At 38.1% G+C, this 27,945-nt stretch overlaps 1 protein-coding gene across 1 annotated transcript; it reads right to left on the bottom strand.

Annotated features, from left to right (window-relative positions):
* Window positions 1–27,900, bottom strand: SPMIP7 (sperm microtubule inner protein 7; the record flags this gene model as incomplete). Its single annotated transcript, XM_084507368.1, has 9 exons — window positions 1–228; window positions 3,425–3,532; window positions 15,310–15,417; window positions 15,959–16,000; window positions 16,985–17,052; window positions 17,545–17,683; window positions 18,343–18,416; window positions 20,144–20,226; window positions 27,387–27,900. The coding sequence occupies 9 exons, from the start codon at window positions 27,898–27,900 to the stop codon at window positions 105–107; spliced, it is 1,260 nt and encodes a 419-aa protein (XP_084363494.1). The 3' UTR covers window positions 1–104.
* Window positions 27,901–27,945: the final 45 nt, after the last annotated feature.

Raw genomic sequence — 27,945 nt, 5'->3', positions numbered from 1 at the left:
TATTTTTGTTCTGTATTCAAAGTATCCACACCTCTTCACATTTCCTTTCTCCTCAGTAGCTGGCACTAAGGCTCACTTAGGCTTGTAAAAAGGACTGACACTTTTTAAACTGTAATTGTTTCTCGATGAGTCTTGTTGAAAGAATTCTGAGGTCTAACTGGGGTCACCATTTGTGAAAAAGGTCCTTGGTGATTAGACTGAGATGAGCTTCCATGTTTTGCTATGTACCTATAGTTACAAAAAGACAGAGAAAAAAAAAAAAAAAAAAAAAAAAGACCTTTAAAATGCATTCTCATATTGCTGAACACACCTTCTTCTCCCCCCTCATTCCATTCTTCATAAAGACTTTTGTCCATTTGCCCCAGAGATGGTGGGACCTGTTCTAAAAGCCTAGTCACCGTGACACAGGGTACTGGGGTGGGGTTTAGAAAATATTCTGGGGACAGTCTGAGAAGGAACAATTTACACAAGACTTCTGTATTCTTCTATTTTTTTTCAGGAAGAGGCACTATAAATAGTCTTATACCTAAAGTGTTTTATAATGTATCTCCTCAGCTGCAAAACCTCTAATCAGAAGTAGGGCTGACACAGAACTGACCACAGAACCATGTGTTCATTCAGTCTCCAATAAATAAATGAACAAATAAATAAATAAATAAATAGATTTTTTCTTTTGACCTAAAGATTACTCTTGAAGACTCCAAAGCAACTTGCTGAAAAGGTGCAGCCCTTCTCTCTAAAATTAAATGAAATGCAGTGCTATCTTATCTTAACTACTGCAAACCCAAGACATGGTCATACAACTAGTGGTGCATATAAAATATTCCTTCCTATGAAAAAAGGTAAACAGTGCTGTCAGAATTTAACTGCACTAAAAAACTTTGCAACCTTATTTTCTGACTTCATCTAGGGATTACCTAGAAATAAAAACACAATACAGAAATAAAGCTTGACATACAAAAATACCATTAATATTCCAAGTTGAAGAAACCATGTTTCTGATGTTCTATATCTACAACAGCATTGAGTTCAGAATGCTTAAAACAAGTATAAACAACTTTGTTCCACATAGTGTGGAAGGTCCTTGCAATAGAAATACAACACAGAAGTGGTTGCATGCTGCCTGTTGTAAGTGATATCACTGATACTTTTCACAGGAATGTTTATTAGACTATGTTAGCAGTAGAGAAGCAAATCTTTATGATACCCATTACTGTCTCCAGGAGACTGACCACATATTATAGACATGTCAAATTAAGCAGCTATATAAATATCCACCACGTGCAATCACTTGCTACTTTCTAAGATATTATTACGGATTTGACTTGAGAATTATTAAAGCGAGAAAATAAGGGGTTGCCATTTTAAAAAACAGTAAGAATGGCATGATGCCCCATGTGAAAATCATGTAGAAGTGAATTGTTGCAGTCTAACCCCAAGTTCCAGGAATAAGCTCTCTTCTCTTCACCTCTCCACTACAGTCTAGCTTGACGTGTGATCACTAAAATTAACAGATTTATCTCACTTATTTTACAAAGGGAAAAAGTAAAATGTTAAGCATCTCTGTTTTATAGGCATCACTAAATAATGTTGGGGTGGGGAGAGGGAGATTCCCAGCATCTGTAATACATTTACAAAGCAGTTTCACAGAGTGATATAATCCTCCACCTTAAGTCAGTGAACACTATCGTACTCCCAAAGTAGCTGCAGAGAAAGTAAAAAATGTCTGTTGTAATTTTCCAGCCAGGGGTACTAATCTCAGGAGAAGGTGCCATTCAGCTCAGAAAGAGCGTGGTAAAAGCTGGTCTGCAGGTTCCGGGTGTGATCTTCAAAAAAGCCAGAGGATTTTTTCCTGGTTCTAGAAAGACTCCATTAGCACAGAACAAGAACCTTACACTTCCTCTCCACCAAAAACTAGCAAAATTGATCCACTTTGAACTGTACCCACAGTAACACCTGTAGGAAGTAAAATGAAGTAACAGATGTGTTTTCCATTCTTAGATCACACTGGCATCTGTCTTTTTGCTCTTGAAATCTGGTATCTGTCTGAAGTTTGTCAATGATCCTTGCTGAGATGCCTTTGCCTTTTTATTGTCTGACATTTACAAGCAAGTTACTCTTGCATCGAGCTGCTCTGAGTTCAGTTTTATTAGGCTATGCAGCCTCAAAACTGTTGTGTATTTTCATTCCCTGACAACAAGGACTGTGACTACAGGTAACTGTATTTTCTAAGTCTAACCACAAAAGAGAAAGAGCTGAAGTGAATGCATGGTGGATAGCATAAATGGAAGTCAGTGCATTGCATTTTGCACAACAATGAAACAGTTGACAAGGTGAGTTCTTCAAAGGCCAGGCAGCTCCCTAAAGCTTCTCAAGCCTTTTCTGGAAACTTTCTGCTGGCAGTGTTAAAAAGAATTGAAATGTGTTGTGAACAGAATCTTAAGGCCAATTAAACTGTTTAATGGAAGATAAATTTATCAGGAATACATGGAAACTTGGACAGTGTCACCATGTCCTAGATCATTCTGGAAAATAAGAAATCAGAATCTAAAGAGAAAACACAACATCATAAAAGAGGGAGGGGAAATAAATAATTACTAAGCTATTCTGAAGCTGGGAGAAAAGCTGGTTTGGACCTATGACTATGTTAGGAGCTCTTTGTTCTCATCAAAGGAATGGGGTTTTTCACTTGTTCTGAAGTGTCCATCTCTGTTTAAAATAAGGGGAGACACTTACATACTTCAGAAATGTGGTCCATAGTTTTAACAGGCCTTGAGCAGGCCAAGAAAGAGTAAAGATTATTAATTCAGTTCATGAAGTAGTCACAGTAGTGATGTGAGGGAACAATGATTTTGTAGTCACAGGGTCCTGGGCTGCCTAAATGTGGGGGCATGGCATGATGGTATCTCACTGCCATCTGAGTAAATCCACCCATTTTTAACAACTATTTTTGTATAGCATATGCCCACTTCATGGGAGTCTGGTGACACCATTGTGGAAGTGCCATACCACACAGTTTTATTTTGGGAATTTTTACTTTGGCATTCATGGTTATCTTCCAGAACACACAGATTAATAAAAAAAGAAAAGAAAAAAAAAAAAAAGTAACTTAAGCTGTGACTTAGCCACCATAGGCAAGCCAAATACATCTCAATGTAGAAATGTTTAGAAATCATGATTTACTTTATTGTTAAGATACCTTTCCCATACATACTTTATGAAGTTTCATAAAAATTAAAAAATCTCAAGGTGCTTTCAGATTACCACGTCAATAATGTGGTGGGATCCAACACCAACTGTTCTGCATTTTTTAAGCCAAGGGAATGTCATACTTAACACTTATTTTTTCTTTAAATAAATAAATGCAATTAGGAATTTCCCTGTAATCTTTATGAACAAGCTGAGAAATATACCTCATACCTACCCATGCATTTGTGCAATTATTGATGGGGATGTTGATGGAAGATTAGAATTTGCCGGGTGGGTTGCTGACCAATGAACCTTGCCAGTGTATCCAGGGATATTTGGAGTGCTAAAGAAAAAAAAAAAAAAAGAAAAAAAAAAAAAAAGGAAAAAAAGAAAAAAAATGAAAAAAAAAAAAAAGTTAAAGAGCAGGGTGCAAGAAATAGTAAATTAAATGACTACAGACTTGGCATATGGCTTACAGATCAGTTTTAAAGTAGCTAGTGTTTCTCTATCAAAGATGTTTAGGGTGAAAATTCTTCATAATATAATGAGAAGTCCTTAAAATATATAAACTGGCATAGCTTCTTCGAGATAAGTAAAACAGCATTATACTGATCTCACTGATTGGTCCCAAACCCTTGTGTTAGGTATGGCAACATATTTTTTCTTTCTTTTTTTTTTTTTTTCAAAATTTTTAAGTACTTGGAGTATCTGTACTATCATTCATTATCATAAGCCACATTTCATCACTTCATGTCAAAGAAAATGTGGGGTCATGTGGTTCACAAAATAACCAAGGAAATATTATTATTTTTTTTAATGTGATATAGATTTAGCTGATATTTACATTCCCCATTAAAAAGGAATTGAGATAGTAGGCTTTAGGCCAACAGGTGTGATTTCATGTGGCCTAAAACACAAATGATTTCCCCAATGAGTCTAAAGTTCTCTAAATTTCCTCTAGAATATATTTACATGTTTGTGCAACGCTACTAATATTGCTAAGACACATCAACTTAAAATCTAGCTTGAGTGCACTAGAGGACTAAGACAGTATGTTCAAAATTCTGGAAAACTAAACCCTTTTGTTAATTCTGAACCTAAGTTTTAATGTGAAGTCTAAAATGAAAGTTTCTTAAAGAGGCTAAGGAAAGTATTCTACTTATTTGAGGTATAACAACAGAAAATTTTACTAGAAAATGGAAGACGAAACAGAGATGGACCAATACCAAATAAATAAATAAATAAATAAAAATATATGAGTACAGAATGATAATCCATGAAGATTAAAAATAAAACAATCTAATACCCCAATATGACAGCTTTTTTACAGCACAGTTATTCAGCGTGTACCATCAGTACTGTTCTATACTGACAGCTCAAAATAGGACTCCACTGAATTATAAACACATTCAGCCTCCCCATATGGGGGTAAGTGCCCATGGCAAGCTGTTTCATCTACTGAATCAAGAAAATAGTTGGGACTATATAAACCTTACCTGTATTACTTTTTGTGGGTCATTTGACTACATTAATGGTAAATAACCTTAGATATTTTTTGGTTCTGCTGTATTGTGGGCAAAAATAAACAGTTCATTTAATTAAAAAGTGCATAGAGCTATTTGTTCCAGTAAGGCTGATTATCTGCTTCTCTGCAACTAAGTTCAGCACAGGATGCAAAACTGGACATATGAGGGAGATCAAGTTTATCAGATACTTCTTTGAGTTGTGTACTACAAAACCTGTCTTTGAAAATCCTTACCAGAATAGTTGAGGTAATGACAAAATGCTGTATTGATCTACCACAGTTACAAGGGACTACGCTTGTCACAGGAGCATTGGCAGTAGATGTTGTAGTCTGCACCCATAGCTGGCAGAAGGACAACCTAGTTCTTTATTATTATTATTATTATCATCATTGTTGTTGTTGTTGTTATTATTTTTATTATTATTTATTGGAGTAACCTTGCACAAACCCATATATCCACACACTGCTACATTCCCTGCATTACACTGCAGTGTGTGACTCTCCATAGAAGATGGCTTTGTAGTATCAGTACCGCAGTTCCGTAGAACTTAGGAAACTGTTCCCTATAGGGAATCCCCAAGTAGTTGGCTGAGCAAGTAACAGACCTGCTGTCTGTCTTGACAGCAGCCACACAGTGGCAAAAAAGAGGCCTGGAAATCTGGTATAGAAGTGAAACATGTTTTCAGAATTAACCAAAAAGGCTTGCAGACAAAGTTGCCTTTTCATGTCAAAGTAGACAATTGTCAGGTTATGTGCAGACGAAGTAACACTGTGTAGAAAAAATCATTTCCATACACAGGGATCCCACTGAGGTATTCAATGGACATTGAGTGTGTGTGAGTATAAGGCCATGCATTCAGCCAAACCAAACTTGAAAATGTGGTATCGTTCTGAGAGTCAGGCTGAAAATAGTTTTACTACTCTGGCAATACATTATAAAAAAAAGACATATCTCTCACATGTAATAAAGAAATTTCATTGATTTCTTTGAAATTGTGTGAGCATTGCTGAGAAGAAATCACAACAAGAAGCCCCAATATTATCTTGCAACATTTTATGAGCCTATTAGGAATTAACTCACATAATAACTATACAACTGTGGAGATATTCAAATACATTACGCACTGTGAGGCATTTGATTGATAAAATCTTCTGACCTTTAAGGCTTGAAAAACAAGAAGAATAGAGAAAAGTATAACAAATGACAAAATGTGACCCAAAAATCAAGCCTGAGAGATGACCAAAGGGAAAGATTTGTTATAGACTGTCTGTTAGAAAGGTTTCACAGAAATCATCAACTTCACAACATGTGGAAAGAATGTAGCACTGAAAGAGAAGGGAGATGTGCAGGGAGAAGCGAAAACTACCAGGATAGTAAGAAACAGTAAAGCAGCTGCTCTCCTGGGAACCTGCAAAGAAGATGCAAAAATGTGTTGCGGTTATCTATGTGATAAAGCAGAAGAAACTGAGGTTAAAAAAATACCCCTTTGGTTTTTTGTTTTTGGATCATGCTGTCTAGCTCTTGTGTGTCTTCTCTGATGAGCTGCTAAACCAGATTGTTGCTGCTAAAGAAAACAACTAAATGCCAGGCTACCACCGGGCAACATACAAAACTCCTCTGTGGTTATGCTGTCGTCATCAAGCTTTCTTTCTGTAACCATGACATCTCTCTTGTTCATATACTTCCTTGTTATCATCCCAGAAGCTCTTAGTCCCAATGGTAGGAAACATACCATGCTAACAGCTGAATAAGCTGTAAGATTTTTCAAGTGAAATGTAGTGATTCTGGATGTCCTCTGCTTTGGTGTATTTCTGTATTGTATGTCCATCTCTGGATGTCTTTGAAGATTATTTCCTAGTAGTCTTTAGGAAAAACATTGTGGATCTAATTTAGTTACCTGCTTGTACTGACAGAAACATTTGAGATGCCTTAGGGTATCTGAGATATCCCTCTACAGTACAGGACCCACAGAAGACCCATACTGCTATGAAGCAGCAGCTGAAAGAGATGTTGTAGGATCTACAAAGTTTGGATGCCCAGGTTTGCCACATAAATTTCAATCCAGCTGTCTTTAGAGGAGCAAAATCAAAATTGCCTCAAATAATTTTTTAATTCTTGAAAACCTTGGATCTAGCACTTCAACCTGAGCAACTGAGTGAGGCATGAAAATTTGTTGTGCAAAATTTCTGTCTCGTGAAAGCAGCCCTGAAGATTTGTATCTTGCACTCAAGAGCAAAGAGTTCTTAACATCCTACTCTTTCTTAGAAACATTGTTTCATAAATCCTAAAGAACAAAATCACCAGATAAAATCATTGATTAGCTTTTCTGGTCAGTGCAATTACAAAATGGGTGAGTCTCACTCACAATACGTAAGACTTGCAACTGGTTTCCACCTCAAATTCCCTGGCAGGAAGATCTACATGTCACTCATTTATGGTTCCTCTTTCTCTCCATGATCCTATTTGCCAAGTAGAATAACCCACGTTAAAAATACCTCTGCTGTGATGTTATGTCAAGAAATTCAATGCATACAGACCCAGTGTTGGGAAGGAATATACCTGAGAGAACTTGTGAAGTCAAAACAAGGTGATCCACATAGAGTGAAGAATGGGACCAATAGGATTTTTGAATAGAGCATTCTTGGCTGCATTTCGTACCCTTCTCCCTCAGCTATCAAACAGTATAGGGAATTTACAAAAGGATTTGGGATTTCTAAAAGGATTAAAACACCCAAATGGTGGTTTCCCAGAAATATTTTGGACCAGGTTGAGCTAGACCATTTTGTTCCTACAATTTCGGACCATTTTAATTTTGTATTCAAAAGTTTCAAGCCCATTTTTTAAGTATAAATATATATATATATTTCAGAAACAAGAAATCAAGTCAAGACAGCAATAAAATCTAATTTGGAAAATGTCAAATTAGGATATTTAAGCATTCCCCCCCACTCCCCCCCGCCCCATCCTGCCACCCCCCTGAATGACTCAAATTGGAAAACCACTAAAAATACATACATGGTGGACAAGCTGTCAGTTTCTGAAGAACAGACACATTGTGGGAAAGCTCTTAGGCAGTCCATGTAAATGACTGTGCAAGGTGCAAGGCAGCAGAGGGTCCTGCTAATTGTGGCCTGTGAGGTTTCTGTGGTAACTTGAAATGATAAGGGATGCATGCACACAGTCAGTTGGAAGCTGACTGTACACTGAAGAAATATGACTGAAGTCACTACAGATACACTGGTGTGATAGTAGCATTTTGCCCAATGTGCTTGGGAAACTGAGAATAAAGGATAGCTTCAAAGAACAGCTTTGCGCAAGAACCAGGACTTGAAACACTTAGGACTTTATCTTCCTGGAAACTTAGTGTATTAAGTTCCCATTTCAAACAACCGCTCCCAGAAATGGACTTTGGTCAGATCCCAGTCTCTCTCCAATATAGAGAACCTCCATGGCCTTGGCCAAGTCACTTCAGCTTCCTCAGCCTTCATCTTTCAGAAGTAAGTGGCATAATCTGCTTTCTCAGTGTTAAAAGCATGAACCAGCTGATGCGCCAAAAGTACTGCTGAGAAAACAGCACTCTGGTAGATCGCACATGTCTTGTGTAAGCACTGCCCTCTACTGAGTATTATGAGAGCCGATGAATTATGAGTAGCAAGTTTTAAAATGCAAATGACAGATTTTTGTTTAACTCTGGAGGCAGAGGCTTTTAATGTGGAACAAGAAAATGTAATCTCTATTCTAACTTCTTTTGTCAATTTTCAAGAGGTTGCAGTAAGTACCACAGTGGGAAATCAAGCAGTGGCTGTACTGTAATAGAAGAGACACACAAAAGAGAAGAGCACAAGGCAGATATAATGATCGATAGGAACTGTTGCTGTGTATGCTGGAATGCACTATGTGTACTGCACTATTACTATACTAAGTACTGCTAACACACAGAGGGTGTAAGGGAGTTCTAACAATGCCAAGAAGGAGAGTTATTTGCGTCTGTCAGGCTGAGCACTTACCAGAGCCCTGCCCATGAATGCTACAGAGGAAATCCCCATCACCAGCGTGGGAGGCTTTTTTTCCATTGACCCTTAAAACACCTGCAGAACTAAAATACCACATCGAGCATAACCTTGTTTCAGCAGTTGAATGGGGAAGAGGTCAACTGAAGGAAAAAGCTGGTGACTATGCACTGGAGGAGGATTATACAAAATTACATACTGATGAGGATATTTAAGAAAAAGAGAAGAGCAGATGATTACATTGGGAATCCATATGATGCAGTAAACCCAGTTCTGTGTGGGTTTCTAAATTACTGATTTAAAAATGCACTTCTGAATAAGAAAGATTTTTTTTTCAAAGTAGTTGTTAATAACAAAAAAGAATGATTGGGTCACTGCTTATTTTCACTTATTAATAAGATGATGTCAAAAGTGCGCAGAGAATTTAGCCATCTGAGCCTTCCTGAAAGTCAATGTAGCTGTGCTGCAAAGTCACTTCTCCTGTGCAACTTGCCCAAGTGAGCTGAAAATACAGTGTTTCCTCTGAATTCTGACTATCCTCCTCTTCATTGATACACACTTGGGTTGAAGCAGCAGTTACATGCCAGATTTTTCAAGTGCTCAGTATCTAAAAGTTTCATTGTGGTGTTTGTGGCCAGATTTACACAGGAGCTTAGCAATCAACATACACCCAAAATGTGAGCTCTTTCTGAATTCTGGTTTTCAAGTGTGGTTGCTGAGCTATTTTCAAAAGCCTGTCTGGCTGCACAAAACATGCTCTTTAGCTCTCCGTTGCTTCCCTACCTGGTATTTGGTTAGCTATGTGACATACAAAATCAAGTGTGCTTTTCATTTCCTACAAATGAATAAATAGTATAAGCAAATAATTATTAATCAAATCAGTAAGAAACAACAACAGACCAAGGAAAATAGGAATAATCATTTCAGATTCCAGAGTCTCCTAAAATAAAACACCAGAGGTCTCAGTTCTCAGTTCTGCAAAGTATATGAACACATACTTAATTCCATCCTGATCAGGAAATCTTGTTAAGCAAATATCTTCAACTCATTAATTCCAGTGGAATTTATACTTTAGGGGTTTGAAGAAAAAGAAAGCAAATCCAAGGAGAGAGTTTACAGCAGGCAGACAAGAAGAGAAAGTAGGAAATAAAAAACATGCAAGAAAAAGAAACTATACAAAAAAAATTAGTAAGTTCAAAAATACAACAACAAAAATTGCCACTTGAGCCTCTGGAAGTATATTGGCCAGTATGCCTGTAAAAAATTACACAAGGAGCATTCAATGCAAATACATGAAAGTATAAAAGTATTCATTTTGGAAGCTTGCTAGTTAATGGCATGAAAAGACAAGATTTAAGCCTGCGACTCCTGTACTCTACCAATGTAAATCAGTTGATGCAGCTTTGAGAAGTAAAATGAGATCATAATATGCTTTATAGGAGATTTTTGGAGATCTACTGGTGAAAAAGACTTTATTAGAGTAGGAATATAGGAATATGTTTAAAAGATATTTTTAGAGTATTCTTTCTTAACAATTTCCTTTTTTTTTTTTTTTTTTTTTTTTAACAGATTTTTATTTAAAATGTTTGTATGACATCCCTGGCAAAGAAATGATAAGAACTGGAGATTTAATAAAATTATCAAAAATGTGAAATAAAGATGAAAAACAGTCCAGTATGTTATTTATTTATTTATGTATTTATATGGTAATGAAGCCGGATCCATGTGCTGCTATAGAAATATGGAGGTCAAGGGAGGTGATTGTGCCCCACTGCTCTGCCCTTGGGAGGCCCCACTTGGAGTCCTGCATCCAGGTCTGGGGCCCCCAGCACAAGAAAGATGTGGGGCTGTTAGAGAGGGTCCAGAGGAGGGCCACAAGGTTAATCAGAGGGCTGGAGCACCTCTCCTATGGAGAAAGGCTGAGAGAGCTGGGGATGTTCAGCCTGGAGAAGAGAAGGCGCCAGGGAGATCCCATTGCAGCTTTTCAATACTTAAAGGGTGCTTATAAAAAAGATGGAGAGCAGCTTTTTACTTGGTCAGATAATGCTAGGACAAGGAGGAATGGTTTCAAATTAAAAGAGGGGAGATTTAGATCAGATGTTAGAGGGAAATTTGTCACTCAGAGGGTATTGAGGCACAGGCACAGGTTGCCCAGAGAAGCTGTGGATGCCCTACCACCTGGAAGTGTTCAAGGCCAGGTTAGATGAGGCCCTGAGCAACCTGATCTCGTGGGTGGCATCCATACCAATGGCAGGGGGGCTGTAGCTAGGTGATCTTTAAGGTCCCTTCCAACCCAAGCTGTTCTATGATTATGAATTGTGATTGTGAACAATTGCAGCTTTTAGGCACACATTACAAGATTAAGAAGGATGGAAGAGACAAACAAGTTCATTCTAATGCAAATTTAGGAGTCAATACACAAAGCAAAGATATCAAGAACGATGCTACATTCCAGAGCTGGAACAAACCTCAAGAGATTATGCAAACAATCTCTTTCCCCAAGACAGGCTTTAATGAAAGCCTGGAAAAGGATCAGAAGAAATAAATTACCATCCAGGATCTTTGATTAAGTATGAAGATGATGAGCCTGACCTGAGAAAAGTATTTCCACAGCTCTCTTGCCCACTGACCACCCTAGACTGCCACCAGAACATAAACAGTTTTGATTAATAAATCCAGACATAAATTTAACACTTCCAGCTGAGTCACAACACTTATGACATGGCTTTTTACATGTGATGAAGGCTTCAACAACTATTCTGCGTCTGAATGACAGAGATTAAAGGCTGGATAAAAGATAACTTAAATTCCTAAGTCTTCACTTGTATCTCAGCCTAACTTTTAAGAAATGTGGCCAACATTTTCTGCTAATTATTTTTCTCTAATGACATTTAAGCAAAGCCCTATTTCAGTTTAAAGATCAGAGTTTGAAAAAAAAAAAAAAAGCCACAACCAAACAACAACAAAAAAAGGCACAGTGTGGGACTCTGGATATATGAAGTTTAAATCCTAACTGTACAATAGATTCTCAGTGGGATTTGGCAAGCCACTTAATCTCACCTAGATTCCCATCTGTAAAAGTTCCAAATTGTACAGCAGGGACTTCAGTGTATTATCTGGAGCATTGTGTATATGTGCAGGGCCTTTAAACATGGTTGATCTTATCCTAGGGGCTTTTAGGCTCAACTGCGGCATAAGTCATGACTTTTATCTTCTTTCTAATTCCTTAAAAAAATAGAAAAAAAAAAAAAAAAAAAGAAGAAAAACAGAAGATGGTTTCCTGTTCTACCAAAAGGAAGAGAGGGTGGGCACAAGGGTAACATACAAAACATGCCCAGGTTCACCACTCTTCCTGTTTGTCTGTGCAAAATAACATGACAGATGACTCTTAGCAAGTTTCAGCTTTGCTAATTATTTGACTGGCAACCACTTTCTTGCATGGTCTGTGGAAGAAGAGTGTCTCCCTCCTGAGTACTGCCTGAGTGCTGTTGCCTAAGTGCTAAAGGCAGGAAGTGCAACTGCTAGTCCATGAAAGAGCGAAAGTGACTATCTGCAAAGAGATTTTTACATTTCACAGATTTACAAAGCATACTTATCCTTCTAAATCCAAATCATATATCTAACATATATCTAAGATTTCAGTGGGAATATAGTGGCCTTTAAGCCTTTTATATATCCATCCAGAACTACTGTCAAATCACAAAAAGCAAAACAATAGAAATATATATTACAGAAATCAGTTTTATGTCTTCTTTCTAACTTTTTTCTTCCTTCTGCTTTAAATCATAGCAATCTTGATATCTTGCATTCATAGACATACTGAACAAATATATTTTATGAAGAGCTCTTTAGGAATAGATTTTTTTTTCAGGTGGAGTTGAGTTTTTCACACCTTTGAGATATCTGAATCTTTAAGGTCTCAGGGCTCTTGGTCTCCTGCTTGCCAGAAATCAGTGAAACTCATTGCCTTACTCACTAAAAACCAAGAAAATGACATGGAGAATATCGGAGATAGTAATACAGAACCTGTTGCTTAAATGTATAAATCCACTATGATACTATATGCTGAAAATAGCTCCAGCCAAGATGTCTGTCTGTTTGCAGCCCTGCATGCACATCAGCTTCTATTCTCCAAAGCTCAACAGCAACAGCTGCATGATGTGGCAGAACTAAGGGTTAATATCTCTGCTCACTTCAGAAATCTCCATTCAGCACTATGGCGTGTGCTGTGTGTGCTGTATTTTAAAGCACATTTCTCAGTAATCATTTTCTACTATTTTCTGTTCTAGTTCAAGCAGAAGTTGCGAGTTAGACGAAGACTGTGAGAAACCATGCCTTGTGCAGGAGGTGAGATAAAACGATCAGAAGGGTGCATTAGGTACATTCACAGCTTGATATTAATAGGTTTGGTTGCAGTAATATGGGTCAAATTTGGCTATCTTACAATGCTCAACACCTTATATTGTCTGTGAACCTACTGCCATAATGTGTAGGGCTGTATGAAGGATGATGATGATCTTTTCCCAAAATGTGTGGCAGCATGTAAGGCAGCATGCAAAATGATAGGTATTCTCCTTGAAACCGTGAGATGGAAATGAACGGACCCAGATGGAGCTCAGAAATTGCAGTCACTTTCAAGCCAGTTCCCAGCAACTGGGATGTTTAGCACATACAATACTATATGTGAGTAAGGCCCAGCATTCTGCCTTTTCTTCAGAACCGAGAGGGAAATATTTTTGCAGCTTCTCTCCCTCTTCTTTCTCCAATGACATATCTCCTTTGTTGTTTTCACACAAATGTGGGCTATGCAAGATCACTGAAAGCAAAAAAAAAAAAAAAAAAAAAAAAAAAAAAAAGGAAAGGCCTATGCAAAGGGAAAATCTTATAAGGTAAACAGAACAGTCTCTTTCCTCTTTTATTTCACCATATTTAGCTCTTACCATTATGTTGTTACTTTCACCATTTTTTCTGTCTCAAAAGTTTGAAAATAAATGTTTCATACCATCTCAACCTACTAAAGAATACTTTAGGAAAGTCTTAAAGTGAAAACCTTTCAATATCAAAGTTTGTGATATAACTAATAAATACTAAGGTGGTGTTCCTAATGGTATTCAGAGAGCTTTTGCAAACTAGAAGGCCATCTAGTGGCTGAAGTTAAAAATCACATTTTTATCATTCCAAAAGTCATACTGCTCATCAAAGAATGCCATAGTCTCTTTTTCATAAATATTAAAAAGAGGAGTTTGAAGTATCAAAATATCCCATAGTTTGAAAATAAACATAGATTTTTTGGAAGTAAGAACTCTGTTCATAATGGTTCAGACCCACTGAGCTCAGAACTTTCTCTTCCATGTCCTTGGCACTTGAGCCTTAGATGTAACACAAATCTCTTTCCTGCTGCTGGGCAGTTATAGGAATGTGTGTGTTTGGTTGCCTGAGCATCATCAGGAAACACAGGTTGGGTGTTTTGGAGTGTGATCTAAAAGATATGCTCAGAGTAGTTTCACATACAACCTTTCTAGAATGAGAAAAAGGGAAAGACACCTGTCAAATTCTTAAACCTCAATTGTGCAATTAGTCTAGCAAGGTTAACAGCAGAAGTGAGAGAATACTCCAATTTCCATCCCAGCCTAGGCCAGAGCCTGCTGATCATGACGAGTTCATTTGACCAAGACGGTATATTGCACTGGTGTTACCACAGATAGCCTGTACTTCCCAGGATAACGCAGACTGAGGACAGATTTTCATCTGGCAGTCAGTTACTGTCAGGCCATTATGACCATGCTGTACTAGATGGGTATCAGGGTCACTTGGGCCGCACTGCAGCTCCCAGATTTTGAAATTCTAGCCTCAATATCAGAAAACTAGCACTGATGGAAGGATATGTGAACATACAGGTTTTATTAACTACTACCATTATGTTCCTGTGACAAGGATATTTCCCTGAAAGCTGGGGGGAGACTAAAAAAAAAAAAAAAGTTTTGAATTTCTGAAAAAAATGGAAGAAAAACCTAATCAACATTTTTGGTTAAAAAGCATGATGCTGGGTGTTAGGATTATGATTTCCTTGAAACTGTAACACTAATGCAGTGCAGTACAGAATCAGGCTATAATGTTCTATGAAAAATTTATATAGAGTCAGAAAAGGTTGCATTAAAATTTACCATAATGCAAGTAGATGTATAAAATTGGTTATACCACAATTTCAGTAGACAACTCTGCTCATTTTGTAAGAGCTGCCTTGGGCAATTTCTTGTATCTAGGCTGAATAGGTCCCTTAGATTTATAGAGAAAATGGTCAATCATCAATCATCAATCACTCTAAGAAGTTACTACTGTAGGCCATTTACTATTGACTCAGTTACTAAAAAGGACTTTCCAAGCTCAGTCTTGAACCTAAAAACCCACTGTGCTTCCTGAGTTAACAGAACCTCGTTCAAATTATTCAAAACTATAAGGAGTGTTCCTCCCAAGTTTTTAAATTCTTTTGGACCCAGGATAGACCTTTAATACTTTCTCTACCTTTCCTAAGTAACAAGAACTCAAGATGCAGTATCAAAATCATGATAATAAGAGAAACATACTGTGCAGTGCTTGTGTAGCGAGGTTTTGAAGTTCGCACACGGTTAAACATGATTAAGTCTACATTGGCATTGTCAATGTCTTCAAAATTTACTGCACCAACACAGCCACTGTTTGGATAGAAAGGAAATCAAAGTCATGTACATTATTCATAAAACAGATGGTAGAGGTAGCTGAACCATATACTGCATACTCCAAATTTCTAGTTATTTATTAAAATGGTCCACAAGAAAAAAATGTGGAGATGAATTGCCCCATGTGTTTGGCATATCCCAAGATGAAAGCAATCATTTGCTGAATTTGCAGCACATAACAAATGACAGCACATAGTGCATATGTGTAGGGAAGAGGATTGTGAAGAGCAGAAACAACATAGAAATCTATCATCCCCTGTGCTTTTGGCTATGCCAATGATCACACTGGGATATTCTTTCAAAGAGGACATAATGAATCCTACTTTACACTTTACAGGTAAAAAGCTGGAGTCACCCACAAGCAGAGGAGACTCAGCACACCCTCCCCTTGGCACCAGAAAACACCTTAAGAATAGAACCCATAGTCTATATCTCGCTTCTTGCATCATCTACAATTGTTGCTTGGGCTAAATCAAAAATATAGGAAGTAGAAAGAACCAGAGGACATTGTACTCACGTATACAAAGGGATATGACAGATTCGAGAGCTTCGGCTTACACTGTTAAAAGACAAAATACATCAATCACTTTTTTTTTTTTACAGCAGGCAGAATATCCTGACAGAATATTTATGAGGTCCCAAAAGAGATGTGGTGACAAGTCAAAGTTTTGCTCTTGGAATGATGCAATGCTCATTTGAATTGTGGTAAAAGACTGTGGTAAATGATTATGTTGGCATATATGCTAAACAACCCAGTTCAGCATGCAGAATTTTGCCTTTTAACCCTCATCCTCAGATGCTGGGACTTCAGGCAATTTCCTACATCCGTATATACAAGTTTTCTTTAAACATGAATTGCTTTTCTACTTGTAATGCTTTAACCAGTTCTTGAGAATATGGGAAAACTTAACTTCACGTCTGAATTCCTCTCTTGCTCTGTCTCTGCAAGCTGCACTCACTGGCCACATCTATATTCTTTTGAAAGAACAACTTCCAAGAAGCCAGTGATAGTATGTTCTTATCTCTTTCCCACTCTGGAGAGGTGCCTGCTTGACTTTGAATGCCTGAGTGCCCAGCACTGCACTTGTCCACTGAGTTTGGCCAAGCAAACCTGCTGGCCGTGGCCTTGAAATCAGGCAAGTTCTAGCTTTCCTACTTTGCTTTGACCATGCTTTTCATCCCCATCTCTACTTGGCTCACTACCTGAGTAAGCCCTTCTGAATTTCTTATCAGTCTTTTATTGGCCTCATTTAAAACTCTAAGGTTGTTTGGGATTCTACACAGCAGATAAAACTTCAAGTTTGTAAATGTGTATGATTACTGTGGGATTTTCATAAATGTCAAGTCTCGATGAAAACATCAGATATATGCAATCATGGCACTCATTTACATTACAGAATTCTTCTGTTCTGCTTTTTACTTCTCAAGTTATAGAATGCTGCTGAATGTAGTCTTAAGAGTTAATTAACTGTACACAGACTTCCTAAACAAAGTGTTCAGAGGACACTGATATTCACACACACACAAACAAAAAGAAACTTACAAACAAACTGGTTTCTGTGGAGAGGTAAAAGATCTTGTCTGAAATCTGTCCCAAAGATTTCCAATAACCTAAAATCACAAATAGATGTTTATTGTAAGGCATCATTACCTAATTAATTTGGCTTAATAGATTCTTATTCAGCAATACACCAGTGAAATAAACTGTTAGGGAAAGGATGACCTGTGCAGAACTAATTGCAGGACTGAATTATAATTTAGTAAAAAAAATAATTATTACAGATAGTAATTACAAATAATCTATCTAACTTAAGACTTCTTATGCTACTGCATCATTCCTGTCAAACAATTTTTCATCAATACTTTTGTCCTCTCTTTGGGTAATATGTATGAATATCTTCTTCTGTGACAATTTACAGAGGGAAAAAGGGAAAACATATGAAACAATCTGAGGCAATTACTCAATAATGATGTTGACCTCTCACTTGGGACTATTTTTATTTGAAATCATTACTGTAGGTTTGTTTGTATGACCTATACAATATATAGGCTACATTTCATTAGCAAAACCAAAAAAGAGTTGGTAAGAAGTTGTTCACTGACTTGGCTTATTTCAGGCTCAGGATTGTATCTCCTTTTTGTGAAACACTGGGAAACAGGATCAGCCATCACTTCCACTGTTGATTCTGGAGGCTCGATTTTGGATGGTAACATCTTATCCCAAGGAACTTCTTCATATGCTCTGGATAACAATAAAAAAGGAGGTAAAAATTCTCCAATATAATCATTACTGAATGAAATCTGTAGCTAGATAATACAGAATTCTGTGACAAAGAAGGATGTGGAAAAAAAAAAAAAAAAAAAAAAAAAAAAACGAAAGTATATTTCTATTTTAAAGGGACATAAAAAGACTGGAATTATATGTTGCCTGTCAGGGAACATGTAGTTATGGCAGAGTTTCACAGGTTTCTCTTCTTTAAAACTCTCATCTACTAATTGAAAGAAATAGTTTATTTTCCAATACACTTGTGGTGATGATAGGATTTGTCTAAGCTTGAAAAATCAGTTAAGCGGTATAAACAGAGATTAGACACCCTGCCTGTGGCAGTTGTTCAAGACAGATGTACAGAATATCCTTTAGGAAGCTCCAGTTTCTCTTCACTGCCTATAGAGGAAGTGGAGATGAATGGCACAGTCTGGATACAAACTTTTAGATAACTACAGGTAATGAGACGAGTCCTACGCTAAATAATTGCTGTTTCAAGACAAGAAGTCCTTAGTGATAGAAAAATTGTAGTCTCATATGCTCTGCTACCTAAAGGTGCATCAAAGCAAAAAGAACATGAAAAAAATGAAGCAAGGCACAAACAAAAAATATTCTTAAAAGAAACCGTGTCTCACTTTTGAGTACTTGACCTGTAGAAATAGTCTCTTGCTTTTTCTTCTCTCCAGCCCGCAGAAGGATCATTTAATTCCTAAGAGAAATCAAAGAAATGGCAGAAAGCAATGGTATATGATATTATGATTTCTTGTTTAAAGAGTGAATTGAGTGTATCTGTATTTTCCTAGTTTAATATTTTCTTTCACGTAAGAAAGTGAAACATGCCATTTCATACTCTTCACCAGCCAGCACTGGAGATTTATTTGGAGAAAGGCTCTACTTCTGAAAAGTTTTACTTAGGAAGGAAATTTTAATAAAGTTTTTACTTAGGAACTTTAATAAAGTTTTTTACTTAGGAAGGAAAATTTAATAAAGTGGATGCAAACTTAAAAACTAGTAGAATGACCTTGCCTCTCTACCCCCCAGGAATGTAGCTTTCCATTTGTTGTGTTATTTATAAAATGGCATAGCAAATGCACTTTCTGGTCCCTCATACATGCCTGATATATTCACATGACGTTCATAGCTATTAGAGGGAGTCTAACTTAGAGACCTATTTAAGCATGTGCAACACTCTAAGGGCTACGAATACTCTTATCAGTGTAGAAGGATGAAAGATACCATTACATTTTCAGTACAGGAAAGACTTAATTAGACTTGTGCTATGGACAGATTGATGTCTTTTTATTTACTTTTTTCTTTGAGTCTTGCACCAAATAAGGTAGAATCATAGAATCACAGAATCATCAAATGGTTTTCATTGGAAGGGACCTCAAAGATCACTCAGTTCCAACCCCCCTGCTGTGGGCACGGACACCTCCCACTAAACCAGGTTGCTCAAAACCCCATCCAACCTGTCCTTGAACACTTCCAAGTATGGGGAATCCACAACTTTTGTGGGCAACTGGTTCCGTGCCTCACCACCCTCACGGAGAGGAGTTTCTTCCTTATATCTCCCATCTTTTAGTTAAAAGTCATTCCTTCTTGTCCTGTCACTACAGTCCCTGACAAAGAGTCCCTCCTCAGCTTCTCTGTAGGCCCCATTTAGGTACTGAAAGGCTGCTCTAAGTTCTCCCCAGAGCCTTCTCTTGTTAAGACTAAACAAACCCAACTCCCCCAGGAGAGGTGCTCCAGCCTTCTGATTATCCTTGTGGCCATTCTCAGGTCTCACTCTAATAGGCTGATGTCCTTCCTATGCTGGGGGTCCTGAAGCTGAATGCAGTGCTCCAGGTGGGGTCTCAGGAGAGCAGAGTAGAGAGGGAGAATCACCTCCCTCAAGCTGCTGGCCATGCTGCTTCTGATATAGACCAGGATACAGTTGTCTTTCTGGGCAGTGAGTGCACATTGCCAGCTCATGTTGAGCTTCTCATCCACCAACACCCCCAGGTCCTTCTCCTCAGGGCTGCACTCATAGATAGTGTTTATGTATTAAATATATGCGTATTTATAGTAAATATGAGCTGGCCTAATTTTTAAAGTAATAATATAATTTCAGTTGTAGTTTTGGTATCTTTTGTATGTTCTAATATTTTTGCTCTTACTCTGTCTTTAGTTACACACATATGACACGAGTAATATCAGTCCCACATTACAGTCTAAATGAATATTTACATACAAAAATGAGTATTGTTGGAACAATGGCTCCCATTAAAATTTGATCAGGCATGCACTCATTTGCCCTAATTAGATGAAGAATTGAATAAGTCCAGTTTCACTACACTACCATAATTACTGCTAAAAGTACGTCACATGGAAAGCAGAGTTAAAAATAAAATGATTTTACTGTTTTCCTTTATTACAACAAGAGCACCAGGTACTTGCCTTGAGATTGGGATCCATACAAAATGCAAAAATATGGTTTTGGCCAGGCAAAGCAGGAACAACTTTCACTGGAGTTGTCCAACCTGAAAGAAAGGGCTTCCTGTTGTGTTAATCCCTTTGCAGCAACCGTTACTTTTTTAAACTGAATGAAAATAGCTCTAATAATTTCCCATTAAAAAAAAAAAAAAAAAAAAAAAGATGCACCAATGTTCAGCTACCCATTAGTACTCTGAAAGGAATTACAAATGTCCACAAAAATGTTTTTTCATGTTTACATATTATACATTCTTAATACATGTAAGACATAAAACTATTAGAGAGTGTTCAAAGGAGGGCTACAAAGATGGTGTATGGTCTAGAGGGTAAGATGTTTGAAGAGCAGCTGAGGTCCCTAGGTTTGTTCAGACCAGAGCAGAGCTGGCTGAGGGGAGGCCTCATGGTGGCCTTCAGCTCCCTTACGAGCAGAGGGGCAGGTGCTGAGCTCTGTGCTCTGGGGACAGCAATGGGACCCGAGGGAATGGCATGGAGCTGGGATAGGGGAGGGTCAGGCTGGGCATCAGGGAAAGGTTCTGCACCCAGAGAGTGTTCGGGCACTGGGACAGGCTCCCCAGGGCAGTGGTCATGGCACCAGGCCTGTCAGAGTTCAGTACGTGTTTGGACAGTGCTCTCAGATGTTTGGTTTAATTTTGGTGTGGTCCTGTGTGGAGCCAGGAGTTGGACTCAATGATCCTTGTGGATTCCTTCCAATTCAGGATATTACGTGATTCTATGATTGTACATTAAATTAATTACATGGAAGCTGAAAGTAAAAGATAGATAATACCACACCATACTTTGCTATGGTTTGGCCAACTTCACCTATCGTCATGTACAGAATTAAAAGTACAGAATTAAATTTGTGGGACGGTTAGACCTCTTTTCAAACCCTGGTGGTTCTATGGTTCCATGAAATGTATAGAGAAAAATATCCAAACTCACAACCGTTGTACTAAAAGCTTGCTAATGCAACCCAAACTAGTAATTACATATTGCATTTCTACAATTACATAGTTTTTCCAACCTTGTTAGCAATAAACAAGCTATTCCATGAGCAGTAGGTGAATGATTTCCTGAAGATACTTCTCTCCCTCCATCATCCTCCCAATTTCATATTCCAATAACCTGAGCTCTCCCTGACTAGGTCCATTAAATCAGGCTTACTCATCAAGAGGCCATAGTCTACAGATAGTGTTGATTCACATATACACTGACTAGTAAGCCAGCATAAACTTGCTGGAAACCAAAAGAGTTACAGTCAAACAGAAAGATGGTATAATGCCCTAGTTTCAGCTCCCTTAAGAGGAACACTTATTTATGCCTTCCTTTTCAACCTGCTTTTCACTTCCAGACCCCCCTAAAAAATTCTGATAAATATGAAGCTCTATGTAGAAAGTGTAAGCTAAACGATAATAGAGTTACTTCTCCTATAAAGGTATACTTTGAAGAAGATTGTCCAAAGTCTAAAAGTTGGAAACCACTGTACAGAATGAAAAGTCAGCTCTTGAAGAACTAGCTACTAAAAGTATAAAAGAAAATCACAGTCACAGGCAAAAGTCACTAGATTTAGTGTCAAAATGCTGTATGTAGATAGTGAAATAATACAACCTGCTTTTTGAAAGAGATTTTTTGCACAGTACGCTATAAATTTAATTTGCTGTTTTTGAGAAGCTTGAAAGAATTCATGGATTTTTGTACTGTGAAGAGAGCTTTCAAACTGAATTCCTCTCCAATTAAAACAATTCAATTGAAAAAAGTCTCTTAAATAGGCAAAGTGCTTGCAGTAAAGACGGCATCTGCATCTTCACTGCATCAGCTTGGTGTAAACTTTAAATGTTATCTGCAAATATATGACTTGCACTCATATGGGAATGCTTCCATTAAGTTTTATGTCTGAAATTTTGTAATTACGTCATGAATATGTGTGTACTAGTGCCCTCTACAGTACACAGATTGCTCACATATATGCATATATCTTAGTAATTCCATTAAAGTAGTCTTCCTCTTATTCATTGATTAAAGAGCTAAAGGTTGCAACTGTTGTTCCTTGCACTGTATTAGTAAAACTCATTTCAGCTATAGTGTCCTTAGGAGGATCTGGAGATACTTTTACATTTGCTTTGGTAATTGTACATATGAATTTCTACAGATCTCTGCTCTCGGCACTGTATACTTTAATTAGCTGTCTTGATTCCACCGTCCTGCTGCTGAGATGATTAGTTGTCTGACATTTACTTCTCTTTTTGCTTTCAGAGGAAAACTCTAGCATAAAAACTACAATAGTTCTTTTCTTTAAGTTAACTTTCAGGAGGTTTCTGTGCCCCTTGTGATTTGCTTAGTCCACATTTTAGATTTTTAGTCCACATTTTTAGTTTTTAGATTGAAAACAGCATGATCTGTTGTCGTCCAAATTGGGCCATCAATGGCTTGGCTTTGTCACTTTTAACTACCGAGATCATAATAATGTTGCCAGTGTCAGTTTATTACTTAGACTAGTCTCTAATCTGGCAAAGCAGGATTCAGTGATGGATAAAGAATGTTGGTATTTTCTGGTTTGGATTCTGAGTGATTCTGAGTGAACTGAAGATATCCTCATTCACTTTTCTAAGCCATTTCCCACAAACCATGAAAACTATAATATTTTTTTTCTTGTTTGTTAAAGGAAAAGCTTCATTGCACTTCACTGTCAATTGAAAACTGTTCACTTTTTGACTGTTTATATTGTAAAATTAGTAGTAATGATGACTTCAGAGGGTCTAGCAAGAGACAATAATGCCATCTGAAGGGTGTACAGATAACTGTTGCAGATGCTTTTGCTAAATTCTTTGGTGAATTATTCTACCTCTCTTTATGTATGAAAAATAAACATGACCAATTAACATCACTTCTCTTTTCTTTTACTTCTGTGAAAGAAAAGGCTCAAACCACTCACTGAAAACTGATTTTATGTAAGCATAAAAACAACAGTGTAGATTGGAAAGACGAGTGACAAAAGAAGCAAGAGATAAAGAACAAAGCTGTTAAATAAACAAACATCTCTGCTATTGGGCATGTGAAAAACAAATGTGCAGTGAAATACATGATTGCAGAGACAGTAAGTAATCAAATCCTTAGCAAAACCAAAGTTACCATTTATGCAATGGCAGTCAGTCCTCAAGAGTTTGTTTGGGGGTTTTATGCAGTTTTTTTTGGGATAACCTACCAGTTTATTAGGCAGTATGCTATTAGGCATTTTGCTGTGTTATGAATAATTATTTAATAGAACTTCTTACTTATATTTTTCAGCCTACTTGCAGGCCAGTTTGCATTCTTAGTTGACTTTGTTTATGTGCTGCAGTTATTATGGGCTATGCATGTTGGTTATGACTACTCTGAATTGTCACTTTTATGGTTTCCAAATGGCACTTTTTTTTTTTTTTTTTTTTTCTCTTTGCTTATCATGTTGTAGTCTCTGACTAGCTTTTCTTCCTTCTGCAGGCAGGTAAAAGGTACTCCCTAAGTACCTATGAAGTACCTACATTACACACTAAGGCAGCACCAACATTGGTTACAGTCATTTTTTAACATCATATGAAAGGTAGGCGAGGCTGATGTGCCTCGTACTCAATGTGTGACTTAGTCTTGGATGATTGGTGCTCTGGAGAAAATGCTTCTTGCTTCTGGGGTGGAAGCACTGTGAAGTGAACTCTTCCTAGTAAAAGGCCATTGGGAAGGAGTTTAATGTGATCACAATTATTTCAACAAGTTCTGCATCAAATTCTTGAACAGAGCCTCTTAAATCAACACTAGAATGAAGATTAGATCAGAGAAAGAGGGAACAGGTAAATGGCCAGTTTTTAAGGTGGACAGAGATATCTGGTAGAGAGACCTGGAGGCAACTCATCTGGGTTTAGCACTCAGTTACAGAATCACAGAATCACAGAATTTTCTAGGTTGGAAGAGACCTCAAGGTCATCGAGTCCAACCTCCAACCCAACGCTAACAGCCCTCCACTAAACCATATCCCTAAGCTCTACATCTAAACGTCTTTTGAAGACTTCCAAGGATGGTGACTCCACCACTTCCCTGGGCAGCCTGTTCCAGTGCCTCACAACCCTTTCAGTGAAGAAGTTCTTCCTAACATCTAGCCTAAAACTCCCCTGGCTCAACTTAAACCCATTCCCCCTCGTCCTGTCACCAGGCACGTGGGAGAACAGGCCAACCCCCACCTCACTACAGCCTCCCTTGAGGTACCTAAAAAGAGCGATAAGGTCGCCCCTGAGCCTCCTCTTCTCCAGGCTGAACAAGCCCAGCTCCCTCAGCCGCTCCTCGTAGGACTTGTTCTCCAGGCCCCTCACCAGCTTCGTCGCCCTTCTTTGCACCCGCTCAAGCACCTCGATGTCCTTCTTGTAGCGAGGGGCCCAAAACTGAACACAGTACTCGAGGTGCGGCCTCACCAGAGCTGAGTACAGGGGGACGATCACCTCCCTCGCCCTGCTGGTCATGCTGTTCCTAATACAAGCCAGGATGCCGTTGGCCTTCTTGGCCACCTGAGCACACTGCTGGCTCATATTCAGCCGACTGTCCACCATCACTCCCAGGTCCTTCTCTGCCTGGCAGCTTAACATAATCTGGAAATAGAGGGTTGGGAGTTAAGTTATGGATTCAAAAAGCAACTGGATAAATCAATGAAGACAAATTATGAATCCACGACTACTAACTACAAGGACACCACCTCCTGGTCAGGAATCCCTGGTTCAAAAATCATCGTGATAGGAAAATACACCAGGGAAGAACAATGGCATGCTTGCTTGATTATGGAATGGCTTGTGTTGGAAGGGACCTTAAAGACTATCCAGTTCCAACCCCCCTACCAAGGGCAGGGACACCTTCCATTAGACCGGGTTGCTCAAAGCCCCATCCAACCTGGCCTTGAGCGCCTCTAGGGATGGGTCCTGGGTTCTTAAGCTATTTCCTTTAATTGGTTGGCTTAGGTCTTAAAATGACCTTCTTTGCCAGCTTCTCATCATGCTTTGATATTACAGAGCCTCACTGCTCTGTAAACTTGCTTTGCTCAGTAGATGCAAAAGGCTGGTGGGAAAATTCAAAGTAACAGTGCTGATTGCCAGAGTAAAATCTGTACATTTTCTCACTACAGAAAACCTCCTGCATATTGCAGATGTTCCATATATCTCAGCTCATCTGTCCCAAAGGCTGCTTCTGTTTGTTGTTGTTGTTGTTGTTGTTTTTTTACAGTGCAGAAACTGACTGTACAATTTGCTTGCAAAATGCCTGACTGATCTCTCTTTCAGTGCAACTTCCCTAAATGACTTAGAAGTGGAATATCTCAGGGCTGGTGTCAAGAGAGATTAGCAACTTTCAAAGCATCATGTGCCTGGGGGTTGGTAGCTGGGCTCTGAATTGTATAGCTGAAATCTGGAATGTGTTTATGCGGTCTCATTAGGAATAGTAATATAAATCACATCTACTTTTTAATCTATATTCACACATTTGTAGTCAATACCTCAGCATCAGAGGAAAACTTATAAATGAATACTAGCTTTGGCAGAACACTTGCACAGCTTTTCCTAATACGTTTATGGTGGACTCTATCTGTTTCAAGGTTTTGTACCCAAGTTAAGTTTGGCTTTTGTAGACAGCTTCCGTGAAGTCCATATTTCACTCTAATGGTTAACTTTACCCAATGGCAAATCAACAGAAAGTCACAGGCAGTTTCTATCTGTTTTCCCAAGCTACTCTGCATTCTGGACCACTTTCTTGATAGTAACCCATATCACTGATTTGATGACATTCAGTTTCAGATTTTGTCTGTGTTCATTTCATGAGTGTCTCTACATCTGCCACAGTATCTCTACCTCTGTGTCTGTCTGATCTTTGAAATGGAAAAATTAATGACCAGCTAGAAACACATAGCTCAAACCTTCCTTCCTGTTCACTTTTCCAGAGGCTTGAATAAAAAAAACACCTGATCAGTTCTGAGTGATATCTGAGATCTAATTTGTTAAGTAAATAGAAATCACAGAAACTGAGAAACCAGAGCAAAAATGATATGAACAAGAAAAAAAAAAAAAAAAAAAGGAAAATTATGGGGTTTTATTTTTTTATCCTCTGTGCTTTTGGGTTCTGTTACTGGACTGCAATAGGCTTCAAGTGATTTAAAGTGACTTCTTAGACAGAAACAAGAAACCTGAATTTTTTGTATTTAGAGACTTCATAGTGACAATAATAGGAACAAAGTACAGTTAACTATGAAGTTTGTGTATTATCTCTGTATGGTAAAATGGAGCCAAGCAGTTTATTTACATTTATTTATTATGTTCTAAGAAATGCCTTCCCCATCTATGAGACATAAGCATGTTGTCTGAGTTCTCTTAAACTTTTGTTCCAGCTGTAATAAGCATTTCTCTGTGAAAATTGTGGGAATTGGCCAAATCTTCAGAAAAATTCAAACACATTGCTTACTACTACTGATGTCTGCCTTTAGAAGCCCTGGATAGATAGTCATGCTTTCCAGAATTTTCATAAGACCATGGCTTTGAGTATTAACCATCAACCCAATTTGGTTTCACAGTAAATGTCTGCATTGATGTTGTAATTAACATGAAATAATCAGACCCACCTTGACATTAAAATAAAGTAGGAAGGTAATATGTAGTTTGATCAAGATGTGGTGGTCTAAGAAGTCCTAAAGGATTTCTGTTCTCCCATCAACTAGACATTGAACAAAGTCTTAAATGCTCTGCTCTGCTATTTGTCAGGAAATGCTGGAAGTATTCAGGGGATTTCCTAACACTTTGCAGTGACATGTTATTTCAGGTTAAAACTCATCATGGCTACTGTACATAGCTTCACAATTTACACACATTCTTTAAAACATTACTTAGCTTCAAAAGATATATTTTTATTTTATTTTATTTTATTTTATTTTATTTTATTTTATTTTATTTTATTTTATTTTATTGTTTTATTTTATTCTGGAAACACTCATTAGAATTTGCTGACTTGTACCTCTTTACTACAGCCAGGACAGTGAATCAAGCATTCTACAGCAGTTACTGCATTCTATTCAAATATCCAGCACAAATATATTTCATAATGGTGTTCTTTCAGAACCTTAGGGATGGTGTCCAGAAACTCATTTTATTTATTTGTTAAACATCACCATTTTTTTTAGTGATTAAGAGATAAAAGTATCAGTCTGCTTTACCTCCAAGCCGTGCCCTGACCGAAGCAGCTGGCACAGCTCTGGAGTTCCACCGTCTGTCCTGGCTGGTTTCCTCCTGGAGGATCATGTGCCTCCTGTGGGCAGTCCGGGCCCCCTTTCCCACGATGGGAACCCGCTGCTGAGGTTTCACATCACTGTAGTCCACCAGGGATTCAATAGCTCTTCCAACATGTGGCTGCAGATCAGCATCCCCTCCTGCACTCACAAAACCTGAGCAGGGATCTACTAAAGGCACATCATCTCGGTGTGGGAATAAGGGGTAATTTGGCCCAACTGGAGGGGTGTGTGGATGGAATTTGAGGAAGAAATTGCTGTCTTTCTCTTCAAAACTGGGAAAGTCATGTCTGTTCTCAGGACCTCTCACAAGAGGCATGCACGTCTTCTTTGACAAGTTTTGGTGCTGTTGGTGACCTATCCTGTGAAGTGGTTCAGCTGATATGGCGAAATTCTTAAAGACAGTTGCTTGCCTTTCAGCTCCATGGGAAACTGTGGTCATTCTCCTCTATCTCCCTTATGTGGCAGTAAATTTAACAGACTCCAC

Source organism: Aythya ferina, assembly GCF_964211825.1.
Source record: "Aythya ferina genome assembly, chromosome: 2".
Lineage (NCBI taxonomy): Eukaryota > Metazoa > Chordata > Aves > Anseriformes > Anatidae > Aythya > Aythya ferina.
Note: the sequence above shows the minus strand (reverse complement) of the source record. Positions and strands in the feature narration are given on the sequence as shown.